The sequence below is a fragment of the Muntiacus reevesi genome, chromosome 15 (assembly GCF_963930625.1).
Source record: "Muntiacus reevesi chromosome 15, mMunRee1.1, whole genome shotgun sequence".
Lineage (NCBI taxonomy): Eukaryota > Metazoa > Chordata > Mammalia > Artiodactyla > Cervidae > Muntiacus > Muntiacus reevesi.
The window spans coordinates 39,413,225-39,432,189 of record NC_089263.1 but is presented as its reverse complement, the minus strand read 5'-3'; the positions used below and the strand labels follow the sequence as shown (position 1 = coordinate 39,432,189).

The 18,965-nt window shown below is 35.5% G+C and overlaps 1 protein-coding gene and 1 long non-coding RNA gene across 5 annotated transcripts in view; one reads left to right on the top strand and one right to left on the bottom strand.

Moving 5' to 3' along the window:
• The window catches only part of LOC136146855 (uncharacterized), a 29,862-nt gene extending 15,121 nt beyond the window's left edge, over positions 1 to 14,741 (bottom strand). Inside the window, exons 1-2 of the long non-coding RNA XR_010659086.1 lie at positions 14,090 to 14,741; positions 10,682 to 10,798 (exon numbers count right to left, since the gene is read on the bottom strand). This is a non-coding gene — a long non-coding RNA (uncharacterized lncRNA). The remainder of the gene's footprint in view (positions 1 to 10,681; positions 10,799 to 14,089) is intronic.
• Positions 1 to 18,965, top strand: part of HEATR5A (HEAT repeat containing 5A) — a 93,987-nt gene that overhangs the window by 59,590 nt on the left and 15,432 nt on the right. For all 4 annotated transcript variants that reach the window (XM_065905842.1, XM_065905841.1, XM_065905838.1 and 1 more), the window contains exons 23-29: positions 4,611 to 4,749; positions 8,845 to 9,024; positions 10,581 to 10,820; positions 13,340 to 13,521; positions 14,759 to 14,827; positions 16,373 to 16,552; positions 18,282 to 18,504. In XM_065905842.1, coding sequence (XP_065761914.1) covers positions 4,611 to 4,749; positions 8,845 to 9,024; positions 10,581 to 10,820; positions 13,340 to 13,521; positions 14,759 to 14,827; positions 16,373 to 16,552; positions 18,282 to 18,504 — 1,213 coding nt within the window. The remainder of the gene's footprint in view (positions 1 to 4,610; positions 4,750 to 8,844; positions 9,025 to 10,580; positions 10,821 to 13,339; positions 13,522 to 14,758; positions 14,828 to 16,372; positions 16,553 to 18,281; positions 18,505 to 18,965) is intronic.

Genomic DNA, 18,965 nt, shown 5'->3' with positions numbered 1-18,965 from the left:
ACTGTCTAAATGCTGTGGGATGTGGAAATATTTATATGGTAATAGCAGTTTTTTCCCTACTTCTTTTTGCTCTTTTCCAAACTATTACATATGAAGTTTATTTTAATCCCAGATGAAATATTTTTCCTGAATATTCTAGCAGCATATGCTTCAATCTGGGTTCTAACATTGAGTCTAATGAACATAGAAGGTGAAGGTGATTAATAAAAAGTTCTGATTAGGTGGTTCATGATCATCAGTGGTTTTAATATTTACTGTGAGCATCACCAGTTTCTAGCTGGACTTGCCTGAAAAAGTTACAGTTGGAGTTAAAACTTAAGACCATTGATTTCCAACTTTTTCTGCCCCTGTGATGTTCACAGCACCCTCCCCTTAGTAACATGATAGTTGAGAATCATCACTGTGGACAAGACCTTTCATTTTCAAAATTGAGACAAAATATGCAGCATTTCAGACCTTGAAAGAACCTCAAACTTTATTAAAATCAACCTTCTCAATAAAAATATAAAGAGCAAAAAATGAAATATTTTGACCAAGGTATTATCTAGGTATTAGTAGCCTTAAGTCTAACACCAGCTTTCTGAACTCCTTCTCCAGTCCTCTTTTCGTTATTTCATGTTGACTTGGTATACCTCTTAACTCTGCCCCCTCCTAGCTCTGTGGCCTTAGGGGTGTCCCATAACCTCCCCCAGCCTGTCTGTAAAACACAAGGGTTACACAAGATGCGACCTGTAAAGGCATGTGTCCTCGGCACTTAATAACCACTCGGTAAATTGTAGTTGTTTTTATTTTCTTAACATAACTTAGATATAGAATTTTATTTATCTTCACATTGATTTTCATAGTCATAATTATCTAAGACTCTTAAGGAGAGAAGATGACTAACTTTCCTGATAGAAACTTTGGTTTCTGTCTGCATTAAACTTGTATTAGAGAATATAGCACCTACCTCCTGGAAAAGAATTTTACCTTTATCATTCAGCAACTTTTCCCAGGAATATCGCTCTTTATATTCAAAGAACCATTGCCAGTACTAATTATTGAAAGATAACCCACTCCTCTGCAAGTTGACCTAACTTTCTGCTCTCCATTTAAATATATCAATACTACCATTTTTTTCTTCTTGAATCATAGTAGAAAATTTCCATTAATAACCATTTAAGATTTCTTCTTTAATACATGAATTCGTTCATTAAGTAGAGTTTATTGAGAAATAATGGAGAAGGAAATGGCAACCCACTCCAGTATTCTTGCCTGGAGAATCCCAGGGACGGGGGAGCCTGGCGGGCTGCTATCTATGGGGTCGCACAGAGTCGGACATGACTGAAGTGACTTAGCATTGAGAAATAAAGAGCACAACTACTAATTCCTGATGAATTAATGCTGATCGCATTCATTACTCTTTTATTTTCCCAGACTGTGGAGGTTATATGCAAAGAATAGAGACTGTTCTCAGATTTTTTCTTTTAGGTACATTTAGAGCCACTGAGAAAATCAGAAGTAACAATTACAAATCTTATTCATGTTACTCATAATACTTCAGCTATAAAATGATTTTTTAAATATAGAAATTAAATTAAAAAATTGCTGTCACTATAGTGTGTTAATTTTGTAACTTAAAATTTTGATTAGTAAAACTTTTATCCTAAATTTATTATATGTTAAAGTATGCCCTATAATAAGAAAATTGCTTCTGCTTTCCTATTAACAACTTTATGTTCAGGTTTTCTTTTCTTCATAGAAATTAATTATTTAGCATGATGTGTTCTCATATTAACTGAAACTCTCTGAATATTCAGAATACATTTAATCATTAGGAAAGAATCTTACTATAAAGGATTTTCTTCTAACTGCATGCTATTTAACTTCCATTCTGAACTTGGCCTTAGCTACACTTGCAATTCTGACTACTCAGTTTTAAAACTTGGCTTCTAAGAGTAAAAAAATCTATGATTAACTTGTAATGAGGTAAATGATTAACTTTGTCTCTTATGGGACACCTGTTCATGTGAAGGTAATCCAGATCACTCCTTTCATACTTATGTCTACTTGATCTGGTTTTGTTACTAAGGCTTGATGAAAGATTCCAAAGGAAAACCTAATTACACAAATGTGCATTTTAAAATTACTGTATTTTTGTATATCTTTATAGCTTGAGTTGACTGTTTTTAAAATCTTAGTTCAACTCATGTTTTAAGTTGGAAAAGGAAGTATTTATGGCATATTTTTAAAGCTGAAGCTAAGCCAATTTGAATGATAGCTCTATCAACATGTATATTTTAATGCTTAGCTGACTGTTGTCAGAGTCATCCTAGTGTTTATCTTTTGGTTTTTGTCATGACCAGTCTGTCATTTGTTTTTGTGCAGGAGATCTTGTTGGATAATTCTGTGTTGGTAGGTCCCTGACCCTCGATTCCTAACTTTATTTGAGGTTTGCAGTGCTATTTCTTTGTGTCCCCCCCCGCCCCAGCCTCTTTGGTTGTAGATGTTCTTGTTTTCCTCTGCATCTCTCTGTTTAAGCTAACCGTTAATGCAAAGTCCAATGTGTGTAGCATGTTACATGGTGTTTATTTAATACCAATGTAAACAAATCTTCCCTAACCTTCTCCAGCTGGTGCACTCACTCTTTGCACTTAATTTTGCATCATTTTGATATATTCATTTCAGAATTGTACTTATAGTTTGATTTTAATTTCTGTATTTTGCCTGCTTGATTGTTTGCCTTAATCTACTCTGTTCCTCTTCCCAATATAAATGCTGGAGAATGACATGGAGATATTAAGCATCCCATTTTGTTTTGTGTGACAGTCTTTAATATTTTTTCTACCGAAAAAGTAAAGAATACTTTTGAGCATGCTTTTGCTAAAAGATTGTATGACCAGCCTGAATAAATGCTGCACCTGCCTTGTATTATATGCTTGTATGTGCTCCAGTTAATATAGCTAGTAGATTCATTAACTTTTCTTTAAAATTGTGTTTAGAGTGCTTCTTTGCTATTGTTAAATACAGCTGTAATCTTGGGCACGAATAAACTTAATCTTTTTACATTTTAACTTCTCTGTTATCCTGTGTACCAGTTTCTAACAGCAGAGTTCTTAAACATAACTAGAATGACATAACCTTGACACTTTGTGAATGACATTCCTGTCTTCCCACTGTTCATGACATGTACTTGAGGGTATAATAGAACATATTTATAAAGCAGATCTCATCCATATATTTCACTGATGATATATTTACAAACCTTGTCTTTTAACTCATGATAAAATTAAGGATTTAGCTCTCTTTGCATAGGTCATGTGTCAGAAACCACCTGCCACTACCTACTCTTTCACAGAAGTTTGCCTCTTCTCTTTTCGGCAAGCTCACCTACTTCACTCCTGTCTTTCCCACATAAACCATATCTAAAGGCACTTATAAGAATTATGCCATTATTTCTCAAATGCTACTTGGAAGATCACTATTGAAGACATTTATTGTCATAAGCCACACCAAACTGGTCTTTATTTTCATAGTTGGAATGAAGTAAATTTGAAAATCTCTAAAAAAAAAAAAAAAAAAAAAAAAAAAGAAAATCTCTAGGCTTTATCCTACTTATGAAATCACCTTTGACTTGTTTTCATTACTCATTTAAGGTGTATCACCATTCATATTATCATTTACCCTCGGTAGATGTAACTTATTGAGATTTACATTGTTTAAATACTTCTCAGTAAAAAGAATATGTATTGAGTCTGTCATTCGAGCAGAAATATTCTCTATCATGAAGATATTTAGATATCTGTGTACATATATGTATATCCACATATAAGTAGATATGCATGAAAAAATTTGCTATCTATAAACATTTGCTGTCTCTAGAGAGCACTTTTAGTGAATATGTTTTCTGAGTTAAGACTTTCTGCCTTTATTTGAAAATGCGTTTACTTACTCTCTATGGCATCTGCAGGCTGCTTTAATACTAGCTAACGTGTATCGAGCATGCTTCCTATATGCCAGGTACTGTGCTAAGCATGTTTCTTTGTGTTGACTTTATAGCAGCCCTGGGAGATAGGGCTAGTGCTATTTTCATATAACAAATGAGGAAGCTAAGGCACAGAGAATTTAAATAACTTGCCTAAGGTTACACAGCTAGTAAGGCATGGATATAGGACTCAAACTGAGACAGATTGACTCTAGAGCCTTCATTTTAATCACTATGCTACAGTGCTCATACAGATTTATATAAACTTATACTTGGAGATTCATAAAACGTAACAGTATATGGTTCCATGAGCACTTGTATATACAGTAGTATATACAAGCTGCAAATAAATTCTTTCTCAATGGTATCCCTTTGTCTCTCAAAACTGTTTTACTCATATACATTTTATGTATTCTAACAATGTCAAGAGACTTTTGCTTGGGTTTGTTTATGAGTAATGCATAATAAGTACATGTATTACTCCTTAAGCTATTTCTAAGTTATTTAGTAAAAAATACATGCTAAGAGAGTTGAAGAAATCTCTGTATATCTAATAAATAAGGAGGGGTTCAGTGAGTAATCTGTTGGACTTTTTGAACGTCACCAAGGATTTTGGTTCCTTTACTTCCCAAATGGTATTTTTCAGGTGAATCTTTGTAGTCCCTATTTGCTACTGAGACGAGCAGTGCTGGCTTGTTTACGTCAGCTTGTTCAGAGAGAAGCAGCGGAAGTTTCAGAGCATGCTGTTATGCTTGCTAAGAACAGCAGAGAAGAACTGACTCTGGGTAATTCTCTTTATCAATATTATCTCCAGCTCAGATGATTATTTTAATCCTAAAGCTTCTATATAAACGTGAGTTTTTAAAGGGAAATTTAAAAGTTAGTATATAATGTCTTAAACCTGCTACAAGTGATGGTTGCTAAACAGTTATTATCATTCCAACCAGTGATTTTACTGGTTTAAAGCAGTGGTTTTCAAACAGGCTTCCCACAGCAGCAACATCCAGCTTTCCTGGGAATTTGTTGGAATGCAAGTTCTTGGGCCCCATCCCAAGTCTAAGCCAGAAATGGGGGAGCAGAGCCCAGTGATCTGTTATTTATTTTTCTCCAATAATGGTAATATGTACTGACGTTTGAGAGCTTTTGGTTTTGAATGAGTTTTTTTTACAATGGATTGAAATTGCATTTAGGCCTGAAGTCATTTATCATATGTGCCTTTCTTCGCCTCAAGTCTAATTTAATAAAATTTCTCATAGATGAATCTGCTTCAAATTAAAGGATTTCTTTGTCCCTTCTATTTTGTAGAGCTGAATTAAAGGATTTCTTGGCCAGTAAAGTTTTAAGTGTATCTCTTCATTTGAAAATCATATAACTAACACAAACATGCATATAAATTCAGAGTATAAAAATAGAAATGATAATGTCTTACACTTTTAAAATATATAGTTTCCAAAGTGCTCAATAAAGGACAGAAATTTTATGAACCTAACAGAAGCAGAAGATACTAAGAAGAGGTGGCAAGAATACACAGAAGAACTATACAAAAAAGATCTTCATGATCCAGGTTATCACGATGGTATGATCACTCACCTAGAGCCAGACATCCTGGAATGTGAAGTCAAGTGGGCCTTAGGAAGTATCACTACGAACAAAGCTAGTGGAGGTGATGGAATTCCAGTTGAGCTATTTCAAATCCTAAAAGATGATGCTGTGAAAGTGCTGCACTCAATATGCCAGCAAATTTGGAAGATCAGCAGTGGTCACAGGACTGGAAAAGACCAGTTTTCATTCCAATCCCAAAGAAAGGCAATGCCAAAGAATGCTTAAACTACCACACAATTGCACTCATCTCACACGCTAGCAAAGTAATGTTCAAAATTCTCCAAGCCAGGCTTCAACAGTACTTGAACCGTGAACTTCCAGATGTTCAAGCTGGTTTTAGAAAAGACAGAGGAACCAGAGATCAAATTACCAACATCCACTGGATCATCGAAAAAGCAAGAGAGTTCCAGAAAAGCATCTATTTCTGCTTTATTGACTATGCCAAAGCCTTTGACTGTGTGGATCACAATAAACTGTGGAAAATTCTTCAAGAGATGGGAATACCAGACCAGGTGGTACAGGCAGGCACAGACCTACCCCCTGAGAAACCTGTATGCAGGTCAGGAAGCAACAGTTAGAACTGGACATGGAACAACAGACTGGTTCCAAATAGGAAAAGGAGTACATCAAGGCTGTATATTGTCACCCTGCTTATTTAACTTATATGCAGAGTACATCATGAGAAACACTGGGCTGGAGGAAGCACAAGCTGGAATCAAGATTGCCAGGAGAAATATCAATAACCTCAGATATGCAGATGACAGCATCCTTATGGCAGAAGGTAAAGAAGAACTAAACAGCCTCTCGATGAGAGTGAAAGAGGAGAGTAAAAAAGTTGGCTTAAAGCCCAACATTCAGAAAACTAAGATCATGGCATCTGGTCCCATCACCTCATGGCAAATAGATGGGGAAATAGTGGGTGACTTTATTTTGGGGGGCTCCAAAATCACTGCAGATGGTACTGTAGCAATAAAATTAAAAGACACTTACTCCTTGGAAGAGAAGTTATGACCAACTTAGACAGCATATTAAAAATCAGAGACATTGTCAACAAAGGTCTGGTCTAATCAAGGCGATGGTTTTTCCGCTAGTCATGTATGGATGTGAGAGTTGGACTATGAAGAAAGCTGAGCACAGAAGAATTGATGCTTTTGAACTGTGGTGTTGGAGAAGACTCTTGAGAGTCCCTTGGACTGCAAGGAGATCCAACCAGTCCATCGTAAAGGAAATCAGTCCTGGGTGTTCATTGGAAGGACTGATGTTGAAGCTGAAACTCCAATATTTTGGCCACCTAATGTGAAGAGCTGACTCATTTGAAAAGACCCTGATGTTGGGAAAGATTGAATGCGGGAGGAGAAGGGGACAACAGAGGATGTGATGGTTAGATGGCATCACAGACTCAATGGACATGAGTTTGAGTAGACTCCAGGAGTTGGTGATGGACAGGGAGGCCTGGCGTGCTGCAGTTCATGAGGTCGCAAAGAGTTGGACACGACTGAGCCACTGAACTGAACTGAACTGAAAGTGCTATCACATTTTGAGAAAGTCTCAGACTTCACAAAGCTTTCCAGTATCTAAAACTCTCAGATCCATAATGTGTTCTATTGTTATTCCATGCTCTTTAACTGTAGCCCACCAGGCTCCTCTGTCCATGGGATTCTCCAGGCAAGAATACTGGAGTGGGTTGCCATTTCCTTCTCCAGGGAATCTTCCCGACCCAGGGAATGAACCCAAGTCTCCCGCATTGCAGGCGAACGCTTTAACCTCTGAGCCACCATTTGATAACTCTTAGTTTTATTATTATATTAAAACCTTGGCTCTGACTTACTGTATCAGCATTGCTGAACTTGTATACTAGTCATCAAATAGGTTGAAGAACTTGTTTGCAGATTATTCTGTGATCACTTAACCAGAGAAACTGTAATCTAACTATGTATGGTGTTCCCCCCAAAGTGACCTTTAAATTATATTCACTGCTGGAACTATCTATATTTGTTGCTTTACGATTTATTATGTTAATATGCTGGTACATAATTATTGAATAAGCTATGTGGGTAAGATAGTAAAGAATTTATTATATAATTCCTTCTTAAAATTTTTAAATTTTTCAAATCATGGAAAAGTAGGAAGAAATATGCAAGTGAACACATAGATTTACCTGTGTGGTATCTTGGTAATACTTACTTTGTGTATCTCTCAAAATAACATATAAACCTCTTGCCAAACCATCTGAAAGCGGTTGCAGGCATCATGGACCTTTTACCCCTAAATACTTACTTGCATCTTTCAAGAAGGACATGCTCCTACTTGACCGCATGTTACCCCAAACCTAGTAAAATCAACATTTAGTAGTTTCATAGAATGTGCAGGCCTCACGTAAATTTCCTGTTTTACTAAAAAAAAAAAGATGTCATTTATAAATTCCTTCCTCCCCCTCATGCCCACCCCCAACCCCCAAATTTAGGATCCAGTCAGGACTCACACATTACATTGGGCTGTTCTAACTTTCAGACCCCTAATCAGAAACATTCCTACCACCTCCTTCTGATCTTTAAAAGATAACTCTTCTTTTAAGTAGTCTAATAGTAGCATAATCTTTAGAAACTAAGTGCTTTCATAATTGCCAAATGAGTTAAATCCTCCCAAGAAAATGTACTTGTTCTTTTTATATTTCCAGAATTAGGCGAAATAGATACTAGATCAAAGCTTATATTTCTTTTTTGAGATGATGTATTACTTTGCAGTGAGAATATTGTGTAGTAATTTATATTAATTCAATAGTATTCTTAGATTCACTGTAGCTTAGTTGTAGTAGTTAAACACTCTTCTCCATATAATAGTTGTTTTCGGAGTTTTACTCTCATGTTAATAAATTTAAAGCCTTTATACTAGAATAAGTAATGCTTAATTATGATTGTTTATTTGAATTTACTTTAAAGAGAAGATAAGCATTCCAGGAAACATTGTATAAATTTTTAGAAGTATTGCATGCTAATCGGGTTAAAATGTTTACCTGATTTAAGGAAAACACATTAGTAAACTCAGAGATTTATCTTTTAATGACATTGCATAAAAAATAACTTTGCACTGTTGTGAATAATAACCAGACTTTAGTTGTGAACTAAAACAGACCTCGGTAGACGAGGGTGCCTTTGTGGCCCAGCTCTTTAGAATATATTTGCATATGTAATATGTTTAATAACCACTGAATGTGTGTGCCTCTCATGTGGCAGTTTTGTTTTCTGTATTACTTAGATCATCGATTTTCTTCTTGTCAGATGCCAACATCAGAGAAGTGGGCCTTGAAGGGGCCTTACTGACCTTACTTGACAAAGAAACAGATCGGAAATTATGCCATGATATCAAAGAGACTTTAAATCATATGCTCACATCTATGGCAGTGGATAAACTTTCGTTTTGGTTAAAGCTTTGTAAAGATGTACTCGCTGCATCAGCTGGTAAGTACTGGTGATTGATTACCAGCCAACATAATAAAACTGAAAGTAAAAGCATTATATAAAATTGTCTGCTAGTGCTAATTTATTAATTTGGATAATTGGGGTAAAACTGTTGCTTTTCTTTAATGAAGATTCTAATGCTAGTGTTTAAGTCCAGCACTTAAAGCTTACTTTTTTTCCTTTTGTAATTGTGTTAGAGTCTTTAAAATTTGTACCTTTGGACTAAGAGAGAGAGTGAGAAAGAAAGAAGCTAGAAACCATTTCTGTTCCAAGTACTATACATATTGTGTATCATTTACTCTTTTAACCATCTTATGAGTAAGCAGTAGTATTCCATTTTACACAAGAGAAAACAAAACTTGGCAAAGGATAAGTAATTTTCCCAAAGACACACACATATTCAAACCTTAGCCCGCATGACTTTAATGTCTAACTTTTCATTATATTTCAGTAGCTCTCAAGTTACCTAAGCCTTATAATTTAATGTAGCTCTGGTCTCAAAGGAAGAAAGGTACTATAAAATTTCTGGCTTGCTTTTTTTTTTTTGTATTCTTCTCTACCTCTGTTCTTGTTGATATTTTCAGTTATTTACACTTGCTCTTTCCACCATTATGTTGTACATGTTTTCCTTTCTTGATGTTTTCTCCTGTCCCCACTACTTAAGAACTTAAAAGGACTTCTTTAAAAGAAAAACTACAAATGCATAGATAGGTAGCCTATTGGCTTTAAAATTTTATAGTCACTCTGTAAACTTAATACTCAGTTTACTTCATTGTTTATTCTTTTTGTCCTTTGTAGTTTACCTCTATCCTTTCTTATTAGAAAAACATACATTTCCGTCTCTATTGATGTCTTCAGTCTCCACTGATGTTTTAAGACAGGGTTTGCCTTAACTTTATTTATAACATCTTTGCTATCTGTTGTATCACACTCAAAAAATGTTGACATAAAAGATAATTTAAGAAAAACAAGTTGGTTTATGTCATAAGTTACATTTTAAGTTGAGTTAAATAGTTAATAAGTTGGAAATTAGTATAATATTAAAGGAAAATTATTCCTTACTTACTGGCTCTAGTCATCTGGATAATCTGAGTTTGTAAATACACCAATGGGTCTATCCTGAGGAAGGTATTTTTTGGACATTTTTGTGGGTTCAGGAACCTTCTTAAATTCATTCAAGGGCCCAGTGTTAAAACAACATATCTAGTTCTGCCCACCATACTCCCTACCACAGAATTCTGTGCTTCCTTAAGTATATCCATCTACATACAGCAGATTGATAATTATTCTAGTATCATGTGCAGTTTTTCACTTTAAATATACTTAAACGGCTTCGTCATTTTTTAAGGATAGTTTTTTTAGCATTTCTCGAGGTAACCACTGTTATCAGTAGTCATCAGACATGATTATTTTACATTGTTAAAAGATGTATGATTGATGAACAGTAATTATCTGTACTTAAGGTCATTTATAAGTGTATCTTCCATCGTTGATAAGTGTACCCTTTGTAAGTGTATCTTCCAATTAAAACCATGTGTATTCTCCCTTGATAAAAGATTTTGCAGCTGTAACATGTGTGGATACAATGCAAGAAGAGGAAGGAGATAGAGGGGATGACGCTTCAGTCCTGACCAGCAGAAGTGACGGCAGGCCTTACCCTTTCACCAATCCCCGATGGGCTACAAGAGTCTTCGCTGCTGAATGCGTCTGTAGGATAATCACCCAGTGTGAAAATGCACACAGCGCACATTTTGATGTTGCTTTAGCACAGGACCTGAAAAAGAAGGATTCAAGAAGTAAGTGGCGTAACCGCGAAAAGACCAAGTGATACACACAGAGGCGCTGTGTGCCTGTAGTACATTCCTGACGTTCAAATACATCCTTAGTGACTGAGCTTCTTAAATCAGCATTCACTTTTGTTTCGTGGGCATAATGTGATACATTAAGTTGATAGAGAATGGTCACATTCTTGGAAAGGAGTATGTGCATTCCCAAATTTTATTTTCTTAAATTTTATTTTATTAGAACTATTAAGTATAGCAAAATATAGCTATTTTGCTCACAGATTATTTTGGTTCCATGGACATTACCTTGAAAACATCTGAGTCTACCTCAATGTAAAGTAAACCTACTTGTGAGACTTCTTTGACCTTTTATTGTTCGGTTTTATTATTTTTACCTAAATACATATTGATTATTGTTTAATTCACTTAAACACATATATTCAGACACAATGCTCATATCTCAATGCCTTGTAAATATTCTTTACCTGACAAAAGAATCACAAGGCAAGATGTTGTTATTCCCTGTCTGAGACTATGAATTAGGTATTTCTATTTTATTTTTCAAGCAGGCATGTATTGAGCCTCTTAGTTGTCTTTTGTTTGCTTAATTTTATTGAAGTATAGTGGATTTACAGTGTTGTGTTAATTTCTTCTGTACAGTAAAGTGACCCAGTTATACACACATTTATATATTTATATACTTTTTCATATTCTTTTCCATTGTGGTTCCCATTATGGTTTACCACAGAGTATTCAGTATTGTTCCCTGTGCTGTACAGTGGGACCTTGTTGTTTATCCATCCCATGTATAATAGTTTGCCTCTGTTAATCTCAAACTCCTGTTTCTTCTCTCCCCTACTTCCACTCCCCTTGACAACCAAGTCTGCGCTCTGTGTCAGTGAGTCCGTTTTTGTTGTGTAGATAGGTTGATTTGTATCATATTTTAGATTCCATGATGCTGCAAATGGCATTATTTCATTCTTTTTGATGGTTGAATAATACTCTTCTGAGTGTATATACCACATCTTTATCCATTCATCTGTCAGTGGACATTTCACTTGTTTCCAATAGTGCTATGAAAACAGGGGTGTGGGTATCTTTAGTTTATGGTTTTCTCTAGATATATGCTTAGGAATAGGATTGCTTGATCATATGGCAGCTCTTTAGTTTTTTAAGGAACCTCTATATTGTTTTACGTAGTGGCTGTACCAGTTTATATTCTTGCCAACATGGTACATTCCTTTTCTCCACACCCTCTTCAACATTAGTATTAATATTTGTAGGCTTTTTAATTAATGATGGCCATTCTGACTGGTATGAAGTGGTACCTCATTGTAGGTTTCTGTTTCTCTAAGAATTAGCAGTGTTGAGCATCTGTTCTTGTGCCTCTTGTTCGTATGTATATATAGTTTGGAGAAGTGTCTGTTTAGGTCTTCTGCCCATTCTTTGATGGTGTTGTTTGTCTTTTTGTCCTTGAGTTGTATGAGCTCTTAGTATGTTTTGGAACTTGAGTCTTTTATTTGTGATGAGTACTAATACTGATAGGTATAAAATTAGTGTGCTTACTGACTCCTATGCTCTTGATTAAAATTGTAGTTAGCACTTATTAAGATGAGTTGGTTTGTTCAGTATGACCTATAACTAGTATACTTCTTGAATTAGTCTCAAATGTTTTTTTAGGTAAAGGTTTGTTGCACCTGTAAACATTTTATTGTTGGAACACTGTTAAATGATTGTTTTATGTCTCTCCCGGGTAGAATTATTATACCAAGTAATATGTTGTAGGCATGAAAGGAATTCACACTTATAATTTTATAGCTAGAAATATTTTTTTTATGCTCCCATCTTTTGTGTGTGTGGCAGCAGATGCAAAAGTAAGGTAATGTAGTCCATATGAAAGTGAAAGTGCTAGTCGTTCAGTCGTGTCCGACTCTTTGTGACCCCATGGACTGCAGCCCACCAGGTTCTTTCCCAGGCAAGAATACTGGAGTGGGCTGCCATTCCCTTCTTCAGAGGAGCTTCCTGACCCAGGGATCAAACCTGGGTCTCCTGCAGTGCAGGCAGATTCTTTACCATCTGAGCCACCAGGGAAGCCCATATAAAGAACCACATAAAATTTTTTTAGAGGAGTATTATCTTTTAGCTTCAACTTGACATGAAGAGAATGATTAAACTACTGCGTAATTCATCAAAACCCAAAGTTTCCTAAATACCTTCTAACGTACTTTTATCAGACAGTCTGAAAAAAAATTTTATTGAAAATACTATTAGCATTCGTTTAAAGGATGCTGATTCTGTCTTTGTTTTTTTCAAAGCTGTATTAGCATTTGATTTGGGATAGTTGTTTGTGTCTGAGTATTTGCCCTGGTGCGTAAATCTAGCTTTAAGGTCTGTAACAAACAGTAAAACTGTAAAAGTACTTGAAAAGTCTAACCTATGAAATTAAAAGGAGGAAAAATTAGCGCTTAACATCAATCTTAGTTCCAGCATATTCTTTTTCTTAATAAGATTTTCTTTTTTTAATCCTGTAGATGACTTTTTGGTGCTACATCTTGCTGACTTAATTCGCATGGCTTTTATGGCTGCCACAGATCATAGTGACCAGCTCCGTCTTTCTGGTCTTGAAACACTGTTAGTGGTTATTCGGCGATTTGCAACAATTCCAGAACCAGAGTTTCCAGGTCATGTGATTCTGGAACAGTATCAAGCCAATGTAAGCACTTTCTATTAGAGAATCTTATTATTTAACACCCAGGTTAGAAGTCTGTGAAACTAATTGGCCTGTCACCTCTTGATACATAAATGTGTATGTATCTCTGTTAATATATCACCAGTCTAATTAGTATATGTTTGAAGAAGAAATCTTCCAAGTAAAAGCAAAATAATTCATGAAACAGTTTTTTTATAATGCTAAGTCACATAATTATAACCTCCTTGGTAATTTATGGCGAATAAAGGGCTTTGATAATGAAATTCTTTACAGAATATCCAAATAAGCTTAAGATAACACCAAATCATTAATATTATTAACATTCCATTTCGGCTACATGCATGTTTCATCTTCAGGTTACTATTACTACTCCTAGTCTAGATATAACCTCCTTTATTTCCCCTGAATTTAGAAGAAAATTTAAGATTCTTTTACTGGTTCTATAATCTTTTTAACTGGTGTTTGTTTGACTGGTGCATTGAGCAACCCAGGAGGAACAAGGAAGATAACAAAATCATCACGTTACTTCACACACATCACATGTAGTCCTTCAGCAGTCATGCAAGGATACCTCTCATGATTCAGAGGCAGCTTCTGTTGACTGGCAATTAGGGAATCCAGAGCAGTTCACCAGTTGGTAGCAGGCTCCATCACATCTTCCCAACGGGTAATGTCAGTGTATGTTTAGGGAAAGAGAAAAGGAAGGGATGGGAGTTACATACAACTACATATTAGTCTAAATATTATGGAGCTCTGTTTTATTTTTATTCTTCTTAAAATTACAAATGGTAGAAATAAAATTACCACTCACTTAAGCAGAAAAAGAAGATTGTTTTGGGGAATCTTCAGTTGGCTCTGCTTTCTCCTGCACTAGCTCTTTTTCAAACTTGCCCTCTCCAAGTGGTATCAAAACGGCTCTCAGCATCTAGAGTCTTTTAAAGACAGTGCTTCTTTCTGAGTACTTCCAGCAAACATCTACAGGAGAGCTTTCATTATACCAGTGTGGGTCCCTGGAGCCAGACAGTGCTGTTAGCTCCATAGCAACCACATAGGCTAAGAGTGGGTGAGAAAGAAAGTTCCCCAAAGGAGAAGTGAGATGCTGTTAACCAAAAATGGGGAAAGACATCCTGGGCAGGCAAAACCAAAAAAAAGAGATAATTTTAAGATAACATTAAAAAGAGAAAAGAGTTTGTGCTATCTTACTTATTGATGCTTGAATGAGCATATCGTTTCTTGCCAGGTAGGAGCGGCACTTAGACCAGCCTTCACCTCAGAGACACCACCTGACGTCACTGCCAAAGCATGTCAGGTAAATAGTAAACCCTCCTTTAGGAAGCAGCTCTCCAGATAGTATTTAATACCAAGGTTCTTTGTTATAGTTGTCCACTCACCCATTAATCTCAGCTGCCCCTCTTCTTCACCCTTTAAATATACAGAACTTTTTCTTTCCTGTAACTGCTTGGTAGTCCAGTATCTGGGTACGTCACCAGTTCTCTGGTGATGGAAATACAGGGGCTTTTTTTTGTCTTTTGCTCTTAGAGATAGTGCTGCAGTTACTGACCCTCTTTCTGTGTGGGTCAGTTCGCTGGATCCAAGCATGTATGGGAGCTAAATTCCCCCAAACTGAATTGTCGGGTTAAAGAGTAATTACAAGAATTAACCACTTCAAACCCCTGCCAGCACTGTATGCACATGCCTGTTTTCTCAGCGGCTGTGTCGGTTGTCAAACTTAGATTTTTGTGATGGAGTAAAAAGGGTATCTCGGGATAGTTTAGATTTGTGTGCCAAGTGAGGTTGAGCATCTTTTCAGATATCTAAGAGCCATATGGTATATACAGTTTTAAATAGTTCCTTTTCTTGATGGTGTTGTCAGGCATTCAATATCCAGCCCTGAATGGTCTGAAATAAAAGCAAAACTGGTGTGAATTAAATTAATTATTTAAAAAAAAGGAAAGAAACTGATTTTACTCATTTCTTTCAACTTTTCAAATTCAGTCGTATTTAGGAAATGTTTGAGTACCTTCAATATTCATAGACTTTTGTTAACTGTTGTACTGAGTCTAATTTTTCATTTTATTATATGTATTCTTGCTATAAGTCACTTGAAATCTTTTGTGAAAGGAAATGTGAACTAAATAAGTAGATGGAAAGGAAAAATAAATTTTCATGAAATATCGTGACAATCAGGAAAACCTTTATAGATGGCCCCTGGTAACTGAGTAAATTTTTTGCATTGGAGGATTATTAATGATGTTTTGTTTTAAAAGTTAAAGATATCTTCAAAAGAATAAAAATCTTCATTGAGGTGCAATTAATCCCTGATTTTAAAATAATAAGATGGAAATAATGAAGATTGGAGATATAATTCAAATGTCAATCCAAACAATTATGCAAGTCATGGCTTATTTTCTCTATGTTAATAACATCTAAAACTCTTTATTTACTTATTAGCACAGCTTTCTTTCTTCAACCTTATGATTTCATTCTTTTTTGATTTTTTAAAAATTTATTTTAATTGGAGGCTAATTACTTTACAATATTGTAGTGGTTTTTGCCATACATTGACATGAATCAGCCCTGGGTGTACATGTGTTCCCCATCCTAAACCCCCCTCCCGCGTCCCTCCCCATCCCATCCCTTAGGGTCATCCCAGTGCACCGGCCCTGAGCGCCCTGTCTCATTCTCTTTTGAAACGCTGGCTTTGACTATCATTATCAGCAGCCTCCCACTGGGTTTCTTTATAGCAAGATGATTTAAGTGACCAGATTCCTGAGATATGAGTGAACTCTGCTGAACTCCTAAAGGGGGTGTTTATAGTTTTTAAATATAATCTTTTATTTTCTTAAAAAACTAGGTTTGCAGTGCCTGGATAGCAAGTGGAGTTGTAAGTGACCTTAACGACATCCGAAGAGTTCATCAGTTGCTTGTTGCATCATTAACAAAAATTCAGGTTGGAAAAGAAGCTCTTAGTCACTTATATAATGAAAGTGCTTCTACCATGGAGATCTTAGCTGTGCTAAAAGCCTGGGCAGAGGTTAGTACGTCTCAATTTATGACTAGAATTTTGGAAGTTGTTAATAAACATCTTAGGCCATACACTGAAGTTAGCTATTTAAAACACAAGTAAGTCTGTGTTTAAGGTTAACAGAAGACTTTCAACATGAGATATATTTATATGCTAATTGATATTTTGGCCAAGGATTCTACAGTACTTTCCTGTTGTCTTATCTGCTGTTTCAAGCAGGGGGAAGTCATAAGAGACTTTATCATAGCCAATGGAAATCAACTGTTATTGAAACCTGAATTATTGGAAATGTGGATTTGCTCATATATTCTATCAACTATAACACATGCTTTAATATTTCTTAGAGCTCTTTCTTTCATAAAATGACTTTTGAATATTAAGTAAGTCATTTTATTTCCTAGGGTTAAAAAGATCTTAGAGGGAAGTACTTAGCTTTTCTTCATTTACTTTTCTAATCAGGAAGAAAACCATATAATTTTTAAAATTTATGATAGAAATGGTTACATATATATAGAAGTAAATAGAATACTGTAATGAACTCATGTAAACCCATTATCCAGCTTCAACAGTTATCAGATTTGGCCAGTCTTGGTTCATATATCACTTTAGTGAAATATATATAGTCTCAGATTGCAACTGAGTGTTGCAGGCAATATGTGAGAAAGGGTTTTCTTCAGTAGGGCTAATTAAAACCAGAAGATTGTTGAGTTTTTGTTTTTGTCATTATTTAGTATGACAAATTTCAGTCAGAAAGTAGTTCTGCCTAGATTTAATAAGTTGGATTTAATGATCTTTAACAATCAGCTTTTCAATGACTTAAACATATGCTTTTAGTAGAACAAATAGATATTCTGTAATTTCTGTAACCTGTTTTATAAATTTACTTTTTTATAATTTTTTTTATAATCATTTGAATCTCTATACTCTTGCTTAAGCCATTACTTTCTCTTATTCTCTCCTTAGTGGAAATAATGACTAGCCAACAAGCTCCATGTAATTGAGGTCCATAATTATTTGAAATCCTTAGAGCCAGATAAATTGGGATTTAAAATTTGGATGCATATTTCCTGTATCCCTCCAGGATGTTTGGGATAATACCATAAAATCTATAATGAAACAATTTATAATGTATCTGAAAATGTTTAAATAGTCACACTGTATAAATAGCCTCCCATAAATTTTTTTGTGTTTCGTCACCAGATTTTTGCCCACAAAATTATGTTTTTCAGAGCTTTTGGATTTCAGAGCTATGGATAAATAAGATAGTACACATTATGTACTATGTTGAATACTTTAATATTCTGTAGTCCTTACCTATAGTCTATAGGTAAATGTTTTGTAAGTCATTTAGTGGTAACATTGAAAGAAAATATTCAGTATTTCAGTTTATTTGAATTCAGAGATGGCTACCTGTAGCCATATATTGAAATGGATCACAAGGCCATAGCCAGGCTTAGTGAAGAAGGGTGCCAGGATCATCTAGTTGCAGCTGTCATGGTTGTAAACTGCAATGTGGCAGCATACTTGTCAGATGTTTATTATCCCTAACATATCTCAGTGAAGATAATGCTTTTGGATCTTTCTACCCCAGTTTTGTATGTGGTTGCACATGTGTACCTTCTTGGTATCATGTGCATTTCAAGTCCAGGAGGCAGGTTCAAGGTAAGTCTGCAAGATAATAATACTGTAGCACCTGTGGGTCTAAGATTTTCCTATTTAAAAAGTAACCTTTATACAGGTCTACATAATTGCTGTAGAAAGGCATAAAAACCACAGACAACCTTTAAAGACTCCTGCCTGTTCAGAAGAGGGCGTTGGAAACGGGTCGATTTCACCAGACGGGCTACTTGACTTAGTCCACGCAGACCTCGGTACATTGAGTAGGCTCTGGCTAGCTGCACTTCAGGATTTTGCTCTCCTAACTTTGCCTTCAGAATTTGCCTCTCAGCTTCCTGTTGAAGGTAAGGGGGTGAAATACTTACTGTAATTAACTCACAAGAATAACGGCCAAATTGTTCTCCAGCGTGATTACAGCAGTGTATATGACTGACAGCATGCCTCTGTTTATCTATGTCTTCCCTCCATTATATGTTACTATACTTAATTGTTTTTCCCAATGTGATGAGTTTAAGGAATTTCATGGGTTTATTTCCTTGATTGAAAATCTTTTTCATCAGTTTATGGGCTGTTTAAGTTTCTTTTTCCATAAATCACCCAGTCATCATCTTTGCCCATTTTCTACTTCGTATTTGTCATTTTCTTACTGACTTGTTAATCCTTACGTATGTTTAATACTCTTCCTTTGCGGTTCCATATCTGGAAGGTGTCCTCTCTCTGCCTCTGGCTTGGCTCTTGTACCTTTTTAAAATTAATGTAGTCAGTTTTTATGGTTTATGTTTCCTCTGTAATGCCTGATACTTTT